The following is a 20,209-nucleotide window of genomic DNA, read 5'->3' on the forward strand; positions in this document are numbered from 1 at the left end:
TAAAACACAAATAATTATTATCTGAAGATATTTAGAAAATAATAATTCCGTGTAATTAAAATATAATACGTCTCAAATGCCAGGTAAAAAAAACTTAACAAAAGAAAATAATTGTATACAACTTGTAATGTAATCACTATTCACTATGATATCTAAATAAGTGACCGTTTAAGGTAATTTTATAATAAAAATATAATTAACCGTGATAGCCACTAATAATAACCAAGCGCATATAACGGAATAAACATTTTCACTACTGGCGGTTGTAATAGCTTTGTGTACCCTTTCGTTTGTTGTAAAAACATGTAAACTAACTGAGAACGCAGTCGAAGGAGCCCGCACATCTGCTCCAGCGAATACATAGCGACTGAATAATAACCGGCGGGAGGGAACCTCGATTAGTATAGGTCGAGATATTATTAAATGAGATATGAAAGTGGTGGGGAAATTGATATCAGGGAGCATAAGAGCAAGCGCGTAAGATGATAAACTGCCTGCCGAGAACCAGCCAGGGACTCGGTTATGACAAGTTGGGCGGTGTCATGTATTCATAAATACAACACACTTGTTGCATACTTATAATCTCCGCCTTTCAGATACGCCCAGGTTCCATATCCATAACGCATAAAGGAACTGGCAGGTTAAGGTCTCTGGTAGAGAAGGGGATACCGTATTTGGTCAAGTAACTGTTCCGATTATGCCGCGACAAAAAAATACCGCTGTGAATCTCTGTCAAGTAACTGAGTTGTAATTATCGGCAATTTTTTTATTTAATTACATTTACGCTACGGATTAAAAAATATATTAATATATTATAAGGAAATACTAAACTTAATAAGTATTCCACAACATTATTGTTTTATCTTACGATAGCTGATTTTAGATGATGAACATATTTTTAATCTGTATGTGAAGTCTCTTTTTGTCTTCGAATAATACCTTGTGCTCTATACTCCGTTTTAAAATATTGATCCCGCAGCTTTCATGATAAAGCTGATAACACCTTTATTCTTCTTGTAGTGGCTATCTGTTTCGGATGTTGGCGATCATCATGGCAATCTGTATTTTGCAAACTGCTGCTCTGAAAAGATTTGTGTTTGTTGTGTTGAACCACATACCTAGATTTTGCAGCCAGAAAATCCTTCGCCTTCCTGGTCCTGGTCCATGATGTGACCGAGATATTTAATTTTGGCTGTTTTTATTGTGATTAACAACTCTTTTCCTTTTTGCATTCTTAATAAAACGTCCTAGTTAGTAACGTAGTCGGTATAGGATATCTTTAGGCTTCAACGATAAAGCCACAACACAATACTCCCAGAGCATTTCAAATACTACTACCGATAGATTGAATAATGTCGACTTAAGTCTCAAGTTGTAAGCTATACCAACTTAAAAATGCACACACTCCCTTAAGAAACTGACAAATCAAAACCAATTATTACTTTGTTTTAGGTGCTGTAACATAAAATAATTGCTGGCAAGCAATTGGTGATACTCTAGCGAAACAAGGAGCTAGTAGTTCTTTTATCGGATCGGAACCATTTGGTATTGTAAGTAAAAATCTTAGTATACACTATCTACTAAGAAATGTGCATTTCATCTCAACAACCAACTGGCGCATGTAAAACTGAATGTTTCTTGGAAGGGACAACGCTTGAAACATACTGATAGGCCCAAATATCTTGGAGTACCTAATACTAGACCGGTCACTGTCAGAGCACAAGACAAAAGGTTTCTACGAGAAAAAACCTTCTCCGGAAACTTGAAAGGAGCAAGTGGGGTGCAAACCCCCAGGTCCTGAAGACAACTGCTGAGGCCTTATGTTTCTTAACAGGGGAATATGCTTGTCCCGTCTGGGGTAGATCTAGACACGCCCAACAAGTCACCACGGCGTTAAATGAAACGTGTAGAATAATTACCGGTTGTATGAAGCCTACCTCTCTACCCCTACTGTACCGTGTAGCTGGATTCGCATCACCAGACGACCGTAGATGCGCCTCACAATATGTGGAGAAGTTCAGGCAAACTTTCGATAAAAGGCACCAATCATACGGTTTGACGAACCGCCAGGAATCAGCCGACTTAAATCAAGGAAAAGGTTTATGAGAAATGTCAGCGTCGAACCAGCCGAACTGTTCCCCCTACATCCAGAACGACCTAATGGAATGAACCTGGACTGGAGAACCTGGCTGACACTCAATAGCATACGCACATGTGTTGCCCCTGTAAAACAAAACCTCATTAAATGGGGCATCAAGACAGACAGCGACGCACTTTGTGAATATGGGGAAATACAGAACGTGAAGCACCTGAGAGTATGCCGACTTTGCCCATCACAGTGCACCCTCGATGATTTATGACTCGCAAATACAAAAGGTGTAGACGTAGCCCGATATTGGACAGAAAAACTGTAGTAGGATCCAGACACGAAAAAGAAAAAGAAGACTGAGAAATATTCCAGGGTACAGGAAATCCAAAACCTAGCTAGGCAAAAATAATTTTAGAGCTTCAAAGTAATCACAGATGTTCTCACTGGAGATGCTCTCTTACATAAACACTTGGGATAACAATTTTGGTACCTGTTTAGGTAACAAATGTAGATTAAATAGGAATGAAATCAGCGTATTACACGAATGGATTATAAGAGACTAGCCCGAACAGCAAGAGATTTAAGACCAACAAGCACCAGACCACCAGGAAGATCCTTTAAAAGATGAGATAGCTGGCAATTAACCTCACAAACAGCAGTACAGCCTTAAGATGGAATAAGAACTAGCCTAGGTCCTAATATAAGAAGAAAAGTTGGTAATTTAGAAAGAAAACTGCCGCTGGACATTTTCCTACAGTACCAAATTGCGATGAAACTATTTGCATATGTAGATTCTTCCAGGTGTAGACTTATGGAACTCTAGAAATTATTGATAACTACTTTTATAATTTCCTTTTAAGGATCAGGTGATTATACAGTTTCCGTTAAAACCTTGCATGCTATTTGACATTGGATCAATTTTTTGCAATTTTATTAAAAAAGTAAATTTAAAACAATTTAAGTATTAATAAATATAGAACTATTGAGAGACCTTTTAGATTTAATATTGATTTGTTAATTTTCTTTCGTTTTGTATTAATTTTTTTAATATTATGACTTTGTTGCCAAATAAATTTTAATTATTGTGTGTTTAATGATGTCTTTTATAGTGTTTTGTGGAACATTTGCGTAACTATGGAATAATAATTTAAATTTTATATAAGTACACCCAAATCAAAAATATGGAGTTTATCTTATAAGACAGTATTGTACTCAAATTTTGTGAAATTTATATTCACCTCGTAGCCCCTGCATACACTGTTTACGTGATCCTTACAATTATAAAATTTAGGCCTGATATTTGATAAATTTCTGTATCGTTTACAATTCATGTTCCCAAAAATTTTATCTGATATCACTATTCGTCTATTATTGTATAATTTTTTTAACTAAACTCTCTTCAGTTTATTCTTTTCTTTGTTTTGCCTTGATTCTTTATAATTTAAATATAGTACTAGCTTAATAGGTTTTTAAATGTTTTTGTTTTATGTTGATTTTTTCGTCCTGTAGTAGCAGTTTTGCTAAAAATGACCAAGAACCACAAGAAGAGATGATCAGGGTTATATGAATATTTTTTCGGAAAAATCTTTTTGTTTTTTCTAAATTTTTATTTTATACTTAGCCAATAACAATTATCATAAACCCTGTACCTTAATTAATTACAACGCTACTTAAAAATATTGATCTCCGGCTGAGTAGTTGACTTCTCTTCACCGTTGGGCTACACATCTTCTTCTAATAGACACTCATTCACCATCTTTAACAAATATGAATCTCATAACACTCTTATAAACAAAGCATTTTTAGAAATTATACAAGAAAAATCGTATGCTTTAATTCTGTTTACCTATGCTTCTAAAACTACCACTGGTATTGGCGTCTAGTCACTACTAAACGTAAGATCATCTTGGATAAGCCCTTAATATACAGCGTTTACATCGGTGAACTGTATAGTATTCTGTTGGCTTTTAAATGCACCTCTCATCAAAACAAATATATTGCATTTCATATACCTGTTTATTCAATATAATTTTCACTGACCACTCATTGGTTCAAAACATTCATGACATTTACCAAAATCCCTCTGCTTACGATGTCACAGTCTCTTTCATATGGCTACTTTCTCATATTGGAATTACTGGTAATAACACAACAGATCATTTTGTCAAAGAAGTTACCAACCAGAGTATTGGAATAACCATAATTCAACTAGCTAACGATCTCAAACTCATTTTCAAAAAGTCAGAAGAGGACACCTGGCAAAACAGAACAAAACAACTCTTTATGAACTTTAAATGTTTATTGGTCATCTCTCCCTGGACTTGCTAACTAGAAGAGAAACATCATTTATTAGAAGACTACGAATTAATCACACCAAAGTTATCCATGGTTTCTTAATGTCCTCAGCAATTCATCTAACTTGACACCATTGCAATGTTTAACTGACAGTGAAACGCATTCTCGAAGACTGCTCGATCTTGTTATTGGATTGTACAGAGGTTTTATGACCAAGTGGCAGAGATTACCGTATCTCACCTGAATTTGGAAGAAGAAGAGGGCCTTGTTATTGTCTCCATGTGATCCTGAATTGAATGAATCTTAGAATAGTGTGATTCCAAGTGAAACTTTTATAAATATTGTTTATAAAATTAAAATGGCTTCAGATACAAATCTTTCTATTAAAACTCAATGTTATATATTTGTATTACCTTTTCTTATTTTTTTTCATTCTTTTTCGTTCTTTAAGTGAAGGATTGATACTTTCTTCTTTCATTTAGGCCTTTTTGTCATTAGCTTGATTTTTTTTAAGATCTGTTTTCATTTTCTGCCAATTTCCTTAATTTGATATAGGTAACATTAGTTTATTAACATTAAGTTCTTAATAACGTATTTTTATTTTATTATGACTATTAAGTATAAGTCTAGAATGTTTAATGAAAACAATAGGATTTTTTATCAACAAATCACCAGTAAGACATGCCAACAGATGCATCACATGACGATATATACCTACCGTAGTTTCTTTAAATAAAACCCTTAAAAGTTCTATGAAACGTTCCTCAAAAATACCGCTCCAGAGGAACGCTAACCATACCGACTCACCTCTACGACGACACAAGAGACTGACAGGTCGAGTCTTTGTTCTGTACAGGTAAATTCTGAGAATTTCATTTCAAGTGAGGTGATTCTGCTCACTGCTAGTCTACTAGCGTCGAGTTCACGAATGCTTAGTAGCAGAACAGTGTCGTCGCTCAAAATGAAAGAGTTCATTCACTTCTCGTCTGCTGCGGTAAAAAGTAATAGCAAAATGATTGAGGTATTTGCTGATCATTATTGGTTGGAAGTTAACTGTATTACGGACGAGTATCATTTGCGCGTTTTTTTAGTAAATAAGATGTTCTATTATCAGTACGTATTAGAGCGAAATAGTAGGAAAAAGGTGTGAGTCACTTGGTCAGATCAAATATTTTCAATAAATTTATTACTTTTGTCTTTTTATGTTTCACGGTTATCAAATTTTAAAGGCAGGTAAAAAAATAACTTCGAGATCGAAGATAATGGTTTGTGCCTTATTCTTTCAATTCTCAGAAGATCGATAAATTAAAAATAATCTAAAAATAAAGTAACTGATATTCTGGCATTATAAAATAGAAATTATTTTATTGTTTTAACGTTTTATGTGGCATTTAAAAGATACAAAACGTTCATCTTTCAAGTATTAACCAATTGGCATTTAGTACTTGACGTTTGACATTTATTAGTAAACAAAGTTTTATAACCTCAAAATATAACAAAAAGAAATAAATACCCAAGTCATTTAATAACCAAATCATAATCATAAGTTGTTGGTTTTCTCACAATTTTCTGAAATTACGAATACCTACACACTTTGTAATTCTGAGTCATTCTTTTAGTTCATAAAGATAACAGGATCTATCTATCTATCTAAAAACGTAGGTCACTCCTCTCTATCTGGACGTGTACGAACTGATCACTTTATAGATCCCATAAAATTATCCTTTGGATACTCTTAAGCTGATCATCTTAGATATGTAAACGATTCACCAGCATTTTTCCCCAAGTCGCACTTTTCTAATGCGGAACGGAAGATTACCTGTTATACGTCGTAATGTATTAAATTCAGAAACTATTTTTGAAGAAAATTGCTCTCTTCAGGAAATCGGGTTGTCTTTAATAAGTCCTCTTGAGTTTTTCTCTTGTAAGAGTTGCTGATGACTTCACGGTTTAATTTTCGAAAGTCGTTTGCGTGATTGTGTTTCAAGTAGTAGTTCATAATATTTTTCGCAGCTAAAAAAATTATAGAAATATATATAAATATGTACCTACTGGTCATTTTCTGCTGTAGATTTAAACTTTGAATAATTTTATTGCATATTTTTATGTTTTATGTGAAAAATTGCTTTATTAACTATGAAAAATGCTGCCTTCTGCAAAAGTGTGATTAAAAATAGAAAAACAACCCTATCAAGTCCTAGTTAATGTCCTATTTAGATCTACATCAGTGGTCGAAAACTCCATCAGAAAAAACATCAACTAGAAGTAACTAGAAGATCTCTATTTTTTCCTTCTGCTAAAAAGTAAAAGAAGAAACTGCTAGTGCCTTATTTGCACTGAAACAGGTAGACCATAGCCTATAGAAAAATTATAACAACTCACCTAATGGACATTTTCACAAATAGCACAACATATGATTCAGCCTTTGGTCAGAAATAGAATGAGACGCGGTTTTGTTGAAAACCTCTAATACCCGCGCTGGAACTTACGTTATTTAAAACGAAGAACGTTGTACAGGAAGCGAAGAACAATTATTGAGGTCTGAATTAAATTATTCTCTTTATCCATCTGCTGTCGCTAGTTCTTCTTACATGTCCATACCACTTTAGTCTTTTGTGTTCTACGTTAGGATGTCTGTTTCTATTGATGTTTTTGCTTTATTTCATCATTACTCCTCCTATCCATTTTTGTTACTCTGAAGCATCTTCGCAGACATTCCATCTCTGTTGCTACTATCTTACTGCTGTTTTTCTTGTTTATAATCGAATTTTTAACCCCATATGTCATAATACTTCGCACTAATGTTTTATAAATCTGTGTTTTGTCTTTATATTTAGGTGTCTATCTAGGCCAGTCTTGGTATATTCTTCTTGTAGTTTCTTCATCATGTAACTGAGGTCTTCTTGGTCTTGTGCAATCTCTACTTGATCGTCTGCAAAGCTTAACGTATATAGGTATTCGTTACGTACCGGTACTCCCATGCCTTCGCATTTTCTTTTCCATGTAGTCAAGGCTTTCTCTAAGTATATTTTGAATAGGGTTGGAGACGTGGAATAACCCTGCAGGAGCCCTTTTGTTGTGGTGAAGTCTCCTACGATTCTTGTTCCCATTTTAATGGACACTTTATTTATACAGAGTTTTTATAGCTTCTATGAGTTCCGTCTGTATTTCTAATTTGTACATTGCTTTGGAACTTTTTTGATGATATCAATTCTTTCATCTTAGGTTGCTTTAATGGCTAAGACGTCAACCTTTTCATTACTTGAAATACCTATATGTGATGGTATCCAGAGAAATGAATGTTTATATTTTTGTTTTTCAGGTAATGCTGTATATATTGTATATTTTGAATAATTTTATGAGTTGAATAGACTTGTTTTATGCTTTGGAATAAGTACTGATAATGAATCTGAGATAAACAGAAGATTAGTGTATATTTTTGACAAAAATCAAGTGCTTTTAAAATTGCAATAGCTTTTGCAGTAAATACGCTGCAAAAGCAGGTATTCGTATAGCATAGTTGATATCATCTGTTATAAAGTCTGTTACACAGCCATCTTCGGTTTTTGATGAGTCGGTGAAATTTTTAATGTAATTGAAGGTAAGATTTGTGGTATTCTGTGTGTAGGCTAGTAGAGGTGTATTAGGTAATAGTAGGAGTATTCATTTTATTATCCAGGGGGGTTCAGTTGGGCAGCTAGATATCGAGTATGTCATCACATTGGTGTTATATCCATAATTCACTACTAGTTCTTTTATAAGGTTAAACATCTTGATTGTCTGTTACTTTTGTGGGAGATGTTATTTGTATGTAGGAACAAATAGTTAGGATAATTAATATTGCTGTACAGTTTAGCAGCGTATCTAAATGTGGTATGTTGTCTTCTTATAAATAATTGTGGTTCTTTAGTGCAGCTTGAAGAATTACTACTGGATTAGTACAAAAGGCTCCCACACAAGTCTCAAAGATGTGCTTTAGATAACGTCTAAGGCATTAAGAACTTTTTACTAGCAGCTAAGTATAATATTGCGCCGTAATCTAGTTTAGTATGGATGAATGACTGATATAAATATAACAGAGTAGGTAGTTGTAACACCCAATTTTCGTTAAAAACTATTTTGAGGTTAATTTTTGGCTGATAGGATAAGGTTTCTTTTAACAATTTTAATGGGAATAAGCCACAATTAAAGGTTAAAGTAAGTTTATTGACGTTTCAATTTCCACTTCGGAAATCATTCTCAAAATAAAAACATTAATAAATTAAAACAAAATTTGTTTAATTTATTAATGCTTTTTTTTTCAACTAATAATTTCAATTTCAATTTTTTCATTAATAAAATTTTTCAATTTTTTAATTCGAGTTCGAGTCGTTGGAGCATATGAATGGATTACCTTAAGGTTATATCTTGTATTTAGTTTGAAGATGAGATATACAATCCCTGGGGCTTACGCTGATAATTTCAACTATATTTTGTGTGTGCTTTCCATGTATAATGAATCCTACTCCACCATTTGAAGTGTCTTCTTCACCTCTAAAATGAAATACGTGTCCTGATTTAAGAGTAATTTGGGCTTCTTCTTTTCGTCTTACTTCACTGACGCCGATGATGTCCCATTTTATGTTTTTCAGCTCTTCCTTCAGTTCCATCATCTTCTGGTCTTTTATAAGAGTTCTAACATTGTATGAAGTAATATGCATTTGTCGCTCTTTGCAGTAGCCTGATTTTTTCCGGGGATCCTTAGCACCATCTGCTCTAAACCTGTTCCAGCCGCTACCTTGGTTGGGGGAGTTGGAGCCGCCGGAGACTGAGGACCGTTCAGTAGTTTCGTCTTTCAAGGAAAATAACTTTTGGGGTTTTAAATTATTAAAACGCTACGCTTGGCTAGTGCGTGTTGGCAAGTTTGGGTTTGAACATTGTTCTTCTTTCGTTCATTCACAACATGAGTTGTTAAGTAGATCTATCCCATGCCGGGATCGTAGAGAAGTATCCACCCGCTATCCCTATTAAAATTACGCCATTAAAATAGTAATTACTTTAAAATGCCACAAGAAAATAGCTTCAGAACAATATTAAGGCTTTTTTTAATATGATCTGTCCAGTTTAAGTGGCTGCCGAATCTCAATCCTAGAAAGTCTGTTGAGGCTACTTGTTTCAAGTTAATACCATTTAGAATTAGGGTAGGTTTGCTAGTGGTTTTGTTTTTATTAAAGATACTGAAATGATCTTTTTACTGGAAAAAATAAAATCACTTTTTTGAGACCGTATTTCCAGTTAGTGAATTTTTCCATTCGAAGTTAGTGTTTCGATTAGGTATTAAAAAAAAACCGTTGAGAGCTCGCATACAAGAATTCATATTAGAAAGGTTTTTTTGCATTAAACAAAGTGTTTTTTAATGTAAAAAGCGTTAAAATTAACACCCATTTTATAACAATAGATATTGTTATATTCACCGCTATACATAACCGTCATCAAAAATGTTTTATATGTTTCGTTCTAATGTATACCATCCTTAACACATTCGCCCATTGCTCCAAGGCCATTAAAAATAAATTCATTTCAAAAATCATGTTCCATTAATTATTCCTCACCTCCCTTCTGTTTTCCTCGGCTTTCGGTCAATTCTATAACAGAATATAAAATTGGAGCTTGTCAGAAGTACACGACCATTAGTATAATACTTTTTTCTCATGAATAATGACTGTCCGATTGGAATACAGTATCGATCGATACCAATTAATTTAACATGATAGTTTTGTGATCGGACATAAAGAGCGTATCAATTTCAACCGGTTAGTTATAACGAGTCTTCAATAAGTAATAAGCTGAACGTACTGGTCGATACACAGTCTACAAACAGGGGCGGAGCAATTATGCGATTTTTCATTGAATTTTCCCTAAAAAATTGACGGGAGTTTACAGAGATAAATATTCTCACATTCAAAGGAGTTTAAGCTGAAAACTTTTATCTCTAATCAAAAACTGTCAAATAACTTTTCAGTGTAGAAGAGTCAGTTTTTGAGATTCGATTAGTAGAGATAGTGCAAGCACTCCTGACCACGGCGCAGTAGACGAAATTTGGTTTAGTCCCCACTTCCATGCAAAACGCATTGTACTATGCACTGTATAATTCCACTTACAATAGAACCTTTCTGCCTTTACGTGAATTTAACTTCGCCTTCGCGCAGCTCTATGGTCAGGAGTGTTTGAACTATCTTTATGATGGTAGTGTATCTGCTATTAGCAAAGAATATAGACAGGCGAGACATATAATATATAATATGTATTGAAATCAGAGAGTGACTGTCAAAATTGACAATTATGAAACAGAAAACGTAGTTATTAAAAGAGGTGTTCGACAGGGGTGTGTGTTGTCTCCATTGTTATTCAACCTTTAAAGCGAATCTATTTTAGGGAAGTATTATTGGAGATAGAGTACGGTATAGTGCTAAATGGAAACATGTTGAATAACATAAGACTTGCAGATGACACCGATATTTTAGCTCATTCGTTTAACAGTCCAAAAATAGTACAATATTTAACCCTCACCGCATAGTGGGTCATATATGGCACAATACTTAGTTTTATATCTAACCGTTAGAGATCGAATCTTATTTTAAAGTATTTATGCATGACATGTCCATATAGAGCACAAATTTCGTATAACCGGTAATAAAGCGCCATATCAATGCAGCAAAGTGAACTTTTATGAAAATTTGCAAATGGCCGCGGTCTTACAGCTATTCATAAGAATTGTGCAATTTGATATTCAATTATCGAAGTTTTTACTGAATATTTTTAAAAAAAAAGCGACATCAAGGATAGATCTTCAAGAAAGAATTACTGTAAGTATTTTCACGCATTTCTTTATATTTTGGTATTTTTTGATCAAATATATGCTTGCGTCATATATGCCACAATATGCACTGTCGTACAAAACTCTCTTTCATATATGGCACAATATGCTGAACTAGGTAATAGGTATTAATTTTTTTATTTTAGATAATGGATCCAAAAAAGTTTTATGGTGAAACTCTTGTAGTAGTGGACATACAAGATGGTAGTGAAGACGAAGGGCTATCATATGATGATATTTCCCCTATTATATTAGCCCCAGAGTCAAACTTTGAATATGATATAATAGATAATAATAAATTAGATATTATTATCCCAGAAACGTATTTAGAATCCATTCGAGATGACGGATGATCAAAGATATAGTTTATCAAACTCTGTTATATTCAGTGGACAAAAGTCCTCAAAAACCTTAAAACTTTCTGAAGATGAGCAAGAACAGTTCTTAGTAACCTGTATTTGTATGTCAATAGTGTAATTGTCAAACGCTGGAAGTTATTGGAACTCCAGCCTGAATCATCGACTGATCTCAGATGCTTTGCTACTACTACTACTTGTCGGTTTATAACGTTCTCCGCCGTTTTCCGACTTCCAATCGCCACTTAGACCGGTTGTTCCATAGATCTTCTTCTATGGCCCTCTCTCTCAGTTCTTTATTTATTCCTTCGCTCCAACTTTTTCTCGGTCTACCTCGTTTTCTCTTTCCTTCTGGTTGCCACTTTAGTATTTCTTTTGGCATTCGTTGTTCGTCCATTCTTTGTAAGTGTCCGAACCAGATAAGTTGTTTTGTTGTTAGGTCATCTGTGATTGTTCGTTTGATTCCCATTATTTCTCTAATGCGTTCGTTGGTAATCCTTTCTCTTCTAGATCTTCCTGCGGCTCTTCTCCAAAAATCCATTTCCGTCGCTTTCAGCGTTGACAGTGTTCTTTCTTTCAGTGGCCATACCTCACCAGATGCTTTGTCATGCAATAAATGGGAAGAAATAAAACGTTTTTTACATTTTGAGAACAATAACGATGCTATTGCTGCCGATAATCCTGGTCATGATTAACTATTTAAAATCGGACCGCTACTAAAAGTTCCGAAAGAGGGATTTTTAGCTATAGATAAGCAGATAATTCCAACAAAGGTGCGTTCAGCTATAAAACAGTATAATCCGCAAAAACCCCACTTAAAAATCCCACAGGGATATAAGGCGTCTGTTCTTAGTGGTGTCAGCAGATTTTTCTACGATTATAAAACTTTTGTAGGAAGCCAAACTAATGTTGTACCCAATGGTTTTCCTGATTTAGGGGTAAGTCCAAATGTGGTTCTTCGGCTAACACAAACAGTACCGAGACTTACAAATCACACAATTTTCTTTGATAATTTGTTCAACAGAGTCCCATTGCAAATTTATCTAACGAAATAGAAACAGGGTGTGTTACCACTAGGAACAGTTAGAATAAACAGAGTGCCAAACAGTAATATGCCAAAAGAGGTTGAATTAAAAAAGAACGGCCGAGAGGCTATGGTAGAGAAAGTCGCCACAATTGATGGTACAAAATTATCTGTTGTTACATGGTATGACAACAAATTAGTAAACATTTTATCAACATATATGCAGGGAGTATGCCAACAGTTGAAGTTAAACGGTTTTTTCAAAAGGACAAGACACATTTAATGGTTTCATGTCCAAAAGCTGTAAGGATCTACAACAAGTATATGGGAGGAGTAGATCTGGTTTTACTGTTGGGATATTATAGAACCAAACTCAGATCCAAGAAATGGTACATGCTTATATTTTTCCATATAATTGATTTGATGACTGTTAATGCCTGGGTTCTTTGCAGAAGAAGTGACGATGTGCATAATAATTTAGCTCTAAAAAAGAAATAAGAACAGGCATTGAAATTGTAAAGCAAGCTTTTGTGAAAATTCAAATGATTCGAACTAATCGTGATCTTAATATAAAATTGAGTATAAGAGCGTTACAATCTTACGTTTTATCTAATTTGTTCTATGGGATGGAAAGCTGGACATTATTATTAGAACAATTGAAGAAGTAAAAAGCATTTGAGATGTGGTGATCTAGACAGATGGTCAAAATACAGTGGATTGAAAGAGTTACTACTGCTAAGACAATTATAAAAAGAATGTGAGGCCATTAAAACGATTAAAGTGAAAAAACTGGAATACCTGGGTCACATTACAAGGGGTAAAAAGTATAAAATACTTATATAAGTACTTATGATGAAATAACGATCAACGGTTCAAACCTTGGCCGGAGAAGGATTTCCTGACAGAAACCTTCGAGAATGGTATATTTGCAGCTTAGTAGACTTCTTCAGAGAAGTTTCAAACAAAATCCGGATAGAGCTATGATGATAACCAACCTCTTACAGGAGGAGAAATCCCCAGGAAAAATAACTAAGTTACTTAGAGTTCCTCGTAAATCGAGAAGGTAAATATATGAGGGTCCAAATGCAGTTAACTCTGGATTTAATGACTGGATTTGATCTCCACGCAAAATTAAAAACTCTTAAAAGTTTGGGGAGCATAACTAATTGGAACTGTAGAAGCTCATAGAGTCCATAGTTATCACGTTAGTGCCATTGTGGTATGGCGTAGTGATAGTGTTAAAAGAAAAACTGATCTCGAATGGGACTCAGAGTTTTTAAATCCAATTTTATATCTGTCTGATGTATTGGGACATGTGGTTTTAGCCATATCTACATAGGTTGATGAAATAGGTCTCCTAATGCATGTAAATGATAGTCATCATGTAGGTCAAACATTAGACATTTTAGAACTGAGACTCTTGATATCGTTTCTTGGTCACCACAATCTACAGGCCTAAACCCAATTGAGCGTGTATCGAATATCTAGGAAAGCTTTATGCATTAGAAGGTTTTTGTAATTACTGATTTGAGTCCATTTTTTATTTACAGAGACAGAAATTGACCAAAACGAGATTGATAACGTAATAACCCAATTTTCATCTAAACATTCATTTAACAGTAAAAGGTAAAAGTTTTGTATTCAACGGAAATAGGAGTCATACTAGATACTGAATTTTATTATTTACTATACGATTTTTTTGTAATTAGTAGTAGAATTGTAGAAATTAAAAATTTTCCATTGTTTTCAAACTTTTATTTGAGTTATTTTTACATATCAAAATACATACATATTTACATAGCAATTACTTCAAAAAACTAAACATTTCCAAACTAAAGAATTTTTACAGAATAATAACTTAATTATTTAAAATTTTTTAAATAATCCCGGCATAATGTTAATGTGAGCATAATATGTTCTAGATCACAGTCTAGCTATTAATCAAAAATGTAACTCCCAAACAGAACAAATGTACAATGCGTACGTACGGGATTTTAAACATTTGGTGTTGAATCTAAAATTATTCACCTTTCAGAAGTCGGTATTTTTAGATGCATGTATGTACTTTTGCTCGTCTAATTAACTCAAGTTCATGTTTATGTGTTACAAATATTTGTTCTTGAGACAACAATTCCTTTAGTCAAATAAATAAAATGACAAGAAGTTGTTTGTGTAGACAGAAGCCTTGATATCTACATTAGTTTGGTACAGTTATGAAGGAAAAACTTTTAGACAACTTTTTAATTTGGCGAATAGAAATCTTTTGGAAATTTCAATTATTCTTTATCTGTTGCTTAGATTAATGAAACCGAAATAGTTTCATTAATCTAAGATCTGTTGATACCCATAATGCTTTGCATCATTCTACTACAGTAATTATTATGTTATTATGTATTATAATTAAATATTGTTTAACAAACATTCAGTTTGTTTCAGGCAGTTTTCAGATCAGTACGATCAAAAGAACTTGAACATTTCTCATTTGGAACATTTAAAAAATATATAGAGTAGTGATTAAATAGAAATTGAAGCATTTGTGAAAACTGTAGATAAACATTTATTAGAAATACCTCAAGAAATGCTTATTCTGCAGTATAGTATGTATTATTTGTACCTGGATGTTTAAATTTTTTTATTTTTTTTTTTTTTTTTATTTCGAATTAACGTGTCTCAACATCTTAGGTCATTGACACGGGAGCAAAGGTTTACAATAGTACTTACAAAGTTATGATACAAAGTTTACAATTGTGAAGAATAAAAATATTATGTAAATTATATTTTGTTAAACAATTGAGAAGTCTTTAAAAAGTCTATTAGGCTCTTGAGTCGGCTTGAACAGTTCAGAAGTTCTTCTAGACTATGGGTTATATTGTTGGCAATGCGGGTGGCCTGGTAGTGCTGACATTCTGTGAGGATGTGTTTGACGGTGATAGGAATATCGTTGCAGTGAGAGCATAACTGTTGGTTTGTAGAGGACATAAGACGACCGTGTGTCAAACGTGTGTGTCCTATTCTCAATCTTCGTATTGCTATCTTTTCTTTTCTATTCAGAGATGCTAGGGATAAATAGCTGTAAATATTAGGTTGTATTTCTCTGAGCTTTGTGTTTTTGGTGATCCAAAGTTTCTGCCCCTTGTCTTGGATATTCCTTTTGAATTTTGATTTTAAATCTTCTTGGAGCTGTATGTTGTAAACAGGTAAGTTGGATGTAGATGCTTCTTTTACAGCGCTGTCAGCCATCTCATTTCCTTGGATACCGATATGAGAAGGCACCCATATTATTGTTATTGAAGTCCCTCGGGAAGTGAGGAGATGGATCGATTCTAATATTTTTTGTACTAAATGATGTTGATTGTACATATTTTTTAACGAATGAATTGCGGATAAGGAATCGGTACACAGAGCTACACTTTGATGATTGTCAAAAGGGAACTCGAGAGCTTTTGAAATACTAAAGAGTTCTCCTGAAAATACGCCACATTCGTTTGATATTCGGTATTGTCGCAGCACTGTATCAACTGTAGTGACAGAGCAGCCAACTCCATCTGCGTTTCGGGATGCATCGGTATAAAGCACCTTATCATAGTGGGATGTATTCACAATATCTTTGAAAGCTTGTCGAAAAAAGATATTATTTGTTTGTTGCTTATTAAATTTACAGAGAGAAGTGTTTATAAAAGGAGGTGTTCTAGACCATGGCGGGGATTCTGATTTTATAGATGCAATTGTTTGAGATAATTTTGTGTCTTGGCACAAGGGTTGTAGGATCTGTGGGATTGAAAGTATACATCTGGGCGAGATTACGAGTCCAGGTCTTGGCGAAGTCAGAAGATTAAATACAGGGTTAGTCGGATTCGACGAAATTCTGCTAGCATAAGATAGGAGTAGTTGCTGCCTCCGGAGGTAAAGGGGGAGTTCATGAGATTCACAATAGAGACTTTCAGCGGGACTGGATCGAAAAGCTCCTAAGCAAATTCGGAGAGCAGTGTTGTGAACAGAGTTTAAAGATTGTAATAAATTATTGGATGCAGACAAGTAAACTATACAACCATAGTCTAATTTGGATCGGATTATAGCTCGATATATTTTGAGTAGTACACTTTCATCGGCACCCCATTGATGGTGGGACAATGTCTTTAACAAATTCATTTTGCTTAAACAGATGCCTTTTATTTCATCGATATGACGTCGCCAGGTGAGTTTGTTATCGACAGTTAGTCCTAAAAACTTGTAATGATCAATTGACTCTAAACTTACTCCGTTTAGTGTTATTTTGGGTATTTCTGTGCTGTTGTATCTGCTGGTGAATTTAATTATTTTGGATTTATTGGAAGAGAACCTGAAGCCAGTTTTCTCGGACCATGTAGTAAGGGACTCGACAGAATTTTGTAATAAAGATGAGGTTGCAGCTGTGGATTTTCCTTGGCAGTATACAATAAGGTCGTCTACGTATAGGGCAAATTTAACAGGAGATTTTATATGAGAGCAAATATCATTGATGGCTAGCAGAAAGAGGGTAGAACTCAAAGTAGAACCTTGAGGTACACCATTTTCAGTGACATATTTGTCGGATAATACTCCGTTAACTGTGATTCTGAAATTTCTGTTATTTAAAAAGTTGTTTATAAAGCAAAATATGTTGCCCGTAAGATCATTTTCTACCAGTTTTTTAAGGATAACCGACTTACATGTTGTATCGAAAGCACTTTCTATATCAAAAATTACTGCAATTACGTCTTGCTTGGAGACCATAGCATTTGCTATATCTGTTTGTAGAATCACTAAATTATCAGTGGTACTTCTATTAGGTCTAAAACCTGATTGAGCAGGGTTAAGGATATTGTTTTTTTCTAGATACCAAATTAATCGCTTACTGATCATTTTTTCCAATAATTTGCAAAAGGGTACATGTTAGGGAGATTGGCCTAAACGAGTTTGGAGAGTTGGGAAGAGAGCTGCTTTTTTTTATAGGAAATATAATGGATTCCCTCCATTTGGAAGGAAATTCTTGTCGGGATCAGATTAGGTTGTACAACTCAAGCAATTTGTTTATAGTTTCTTCATGGAGATATTTGAGGAAAATTGAGGGGATGTCATCAGGGCCAGCAGCTGAGTTTTTTGTAGTGGATAGGGCTAGAGTCAATTTGTGTAAGTTTTAAAGTTTCAACAAAATTAAATACTATAGAATAGAGAAAAATTGTCTAAACTAGCTGTAACGTATCACTCTGTACATATTTATTTATACGTCCCGATCGGTGTGACTAGACATTGTGAGAAATTCATACACATGTTTATACAGTCAATTTTTAGCCGCCCTTTGATTTCCGTCTCTGCATGAAATTAAATAACACCGACAGGGAAAAGGCTTCAATGCAATAATAAGAAACGTGATATTGAAGCCTCTCAGCCGCACTGTCTGAAACTTCCTGCCGTTTAATATTTTTTCCATAAATATATAAATTTAGCATCTTCTGGCTCTCATCAGACGAATCCACCCCGCGGATATATTTAATAAACAAAAAAATACTAATTTTATGTCGCGTGCTGTAAATGGGGTGAAATAACACCTAAAAAGCTTTGCTTCCCCCTTACAATAATAGCGGGGTTATTTGACTGCGGAAGCGTATTTTAAATATTAGCCCAAAGTAGATGCAGTGGCGCCTCCGGGGTAAGTATTGTGACTTTAAAACTTTAAATTTACGTGAACTATAGTTTTGTATTACTCTCAAGTTTGTTGTTTGTGGCCTCTTAACATATTGTTCAACAATCCTTTTATTACTAACGTTTTGACTTCCAGAGCGGATGCTTTCGGATCATGTTACAATTTGACGATCGTTTTCTTCGGTTTGGATGTATACTAAGTAAAACGCAGTAAATAATCGAAACATTAGTTGTAACACATCGAACACTTAGTACTTCTTCTTCTTAGAGTGCCGTCCCCCTACGGAGGTTGGCAATCATAATGGCTATTTTTATTTTTGAGCTTGCTGCTCTAAACAAATCAATCGATCTGCATTGATACCAATCACGTAGATTCTTCAACCATGAGTTCTGCCTTCGGTCAACAGATATTCTTACTTGAATCTTTCCCTGTATGATGGGTCTCAAAATTTCGTATTTTTTGGTCCCCTCATCACGTGGCCTTGGTATTCCAGTTTTCTGGTTTGTATAGTGGTGATTAGTTGTGTTTCTTTATCAACCCTCTCCAGTACTTCTTTATTTGTAATTCTATCAGTCCATGATACTTTTAATACTCTGCGGTATAACCAGAGTTCGAAAGCCTCGATTCTTTTTAAATTGCATTTTTTTAATGTCCAAGTCTCAGCTCCATATAATAATATTGAAAATATATAACAGCGAATGATACGTAGTCTCCTGGTTAGGAGTGGCTTTATTTGTATAAATGCTGATCTGTACTTAGTACTATAGTAGTATAAATGGAAGGCTGTTATGAAGAATTACCTGGCCAAAATGAATCTGCTTGGTACATAAAAATTGGAATAAATATAATTCAATGTAGAGAAACTATCTAAAAGATAGTATAATTGTTTATTAAGTCAACTAAAAACAAATGTTAAGAATGAAAAAAGTCTCACAAAAAATCAGAAAAATAATAAAAGAAAAAGTTACAAGTTAAAACAATGGAATATAATATACTATTCTATGTATATCTACTATAATCTCCTAGAGCTCCCCAGCACCTTGGAGCATTGATGAGGCAACTACTTTTATGTAAATTCCTTACTAGAACTTTTAGTTCTAGAAATGTTTGCAGTTGCCTGGAAATAAAGATTGTACTTATAAATTCTGATCTAGGCCTGCTCATTTCGTGCAATGACTATTTCCTTCTTTTTTTCTTCCTCTAGTAAATCTAGCAGTAGTTGTTCGAGATAATGTTGGCATGTGGTACGACGTAGATTAAATGTTTGAAAGGAAAAAGAGTGACAAGTTTATGTCTGTTTACATTGCTACGCTGCTCCGAGGAAGAAGTCTGAATCCTGTTATTAAGAATAGCTCTAACTTAGCGCTTTTGATTTTGCAATATATTAACTGCAATATTTGATGATTGTCTCTTTGAGAATGTCGAAGGATAACTCTTCAGGACGTATTTTTTTGGAGAGAGTAGATCAAGCTTGTGTATTATGGGGATGTTAGCCAATTGGTGGATGTATGCCGATAGATAATCAAATCTTTTGTTCACGATACTCCTCAGGATTTTCCTATCAGTAGCCATAATGGTGTTAGTTTGGCGTTTGTTAAGCATTACGTAAAGGTGACCTATGTGTTGGATAAAAGGCCTTATGTACGCTTTGTACATCTGGAAAAGTCCGGAGGTGATGTCTCTTTAATTTAATTCTTAGTGCTTCAAGGGAATTGGCTCTCCGTCATACTCTGTTTGGAGTAGTTTAGATTTCAATCTCCCAGTTAAGAGTCTTGGAAAATTCGACTCCCAAATAGAGTTTTAGTTAGTTATCGTCTTCGAGATATTTTCAGGACAATTTAGGATGTCTGAACAATATTATTTGGGTTTACACACTTGGATTTAGTGTAACTTTCCATTTGTTGCATCAACTTTATCAAATAAAGAT

General features: G+C 34.2%; 1 protein-coding gene across 4 annotated transcripts in view; it reads right to left on the reverse strand.

Moving 5' to 3' along the window:
* LOC140432817 (homeotic protein spalt-major-like) overlaps positions 1-20,209 on the reverse strand; it is a 407,769-nt gene that overhangs the window by 61,652 nt on the left and 325,908 nt on the right. The window contains exon 1 of one of the 4 annotated variants that reach the window (XM_072520937.1): positions 283-378. The exons of the other annotated variants lie outside the window; for them this stretch is intronic. Within the exon in view, the coding sequence (XP_072377038.1) occupies positions 283-362 (80 nt within the window). The 5' untranslated portion in view covers positions 363-378. Of the gene's footprint in view, positions 1-282; positions 379-20,209 lie in introns of those variants that run through there. 4 annotated transcript variants of the gene reach the window in all.

The sequence above is a fragment of the Diabrotica undecimpunctata genome, chromosome 1 (genome assembly GCF_040954645.1).
Source record: "Diabrotica undecimpunctata isolate CICGRU chromosome 1, icDiaUnde3, whole genome shotgun sequence".
Classification (NCBI taxonomy): Eukaryota; Metazoa; Arthropoda; class Insecta; order Coleoptera; family Chrysomelidae; genus Diabrotica; species Diabrotica undecimpunctata.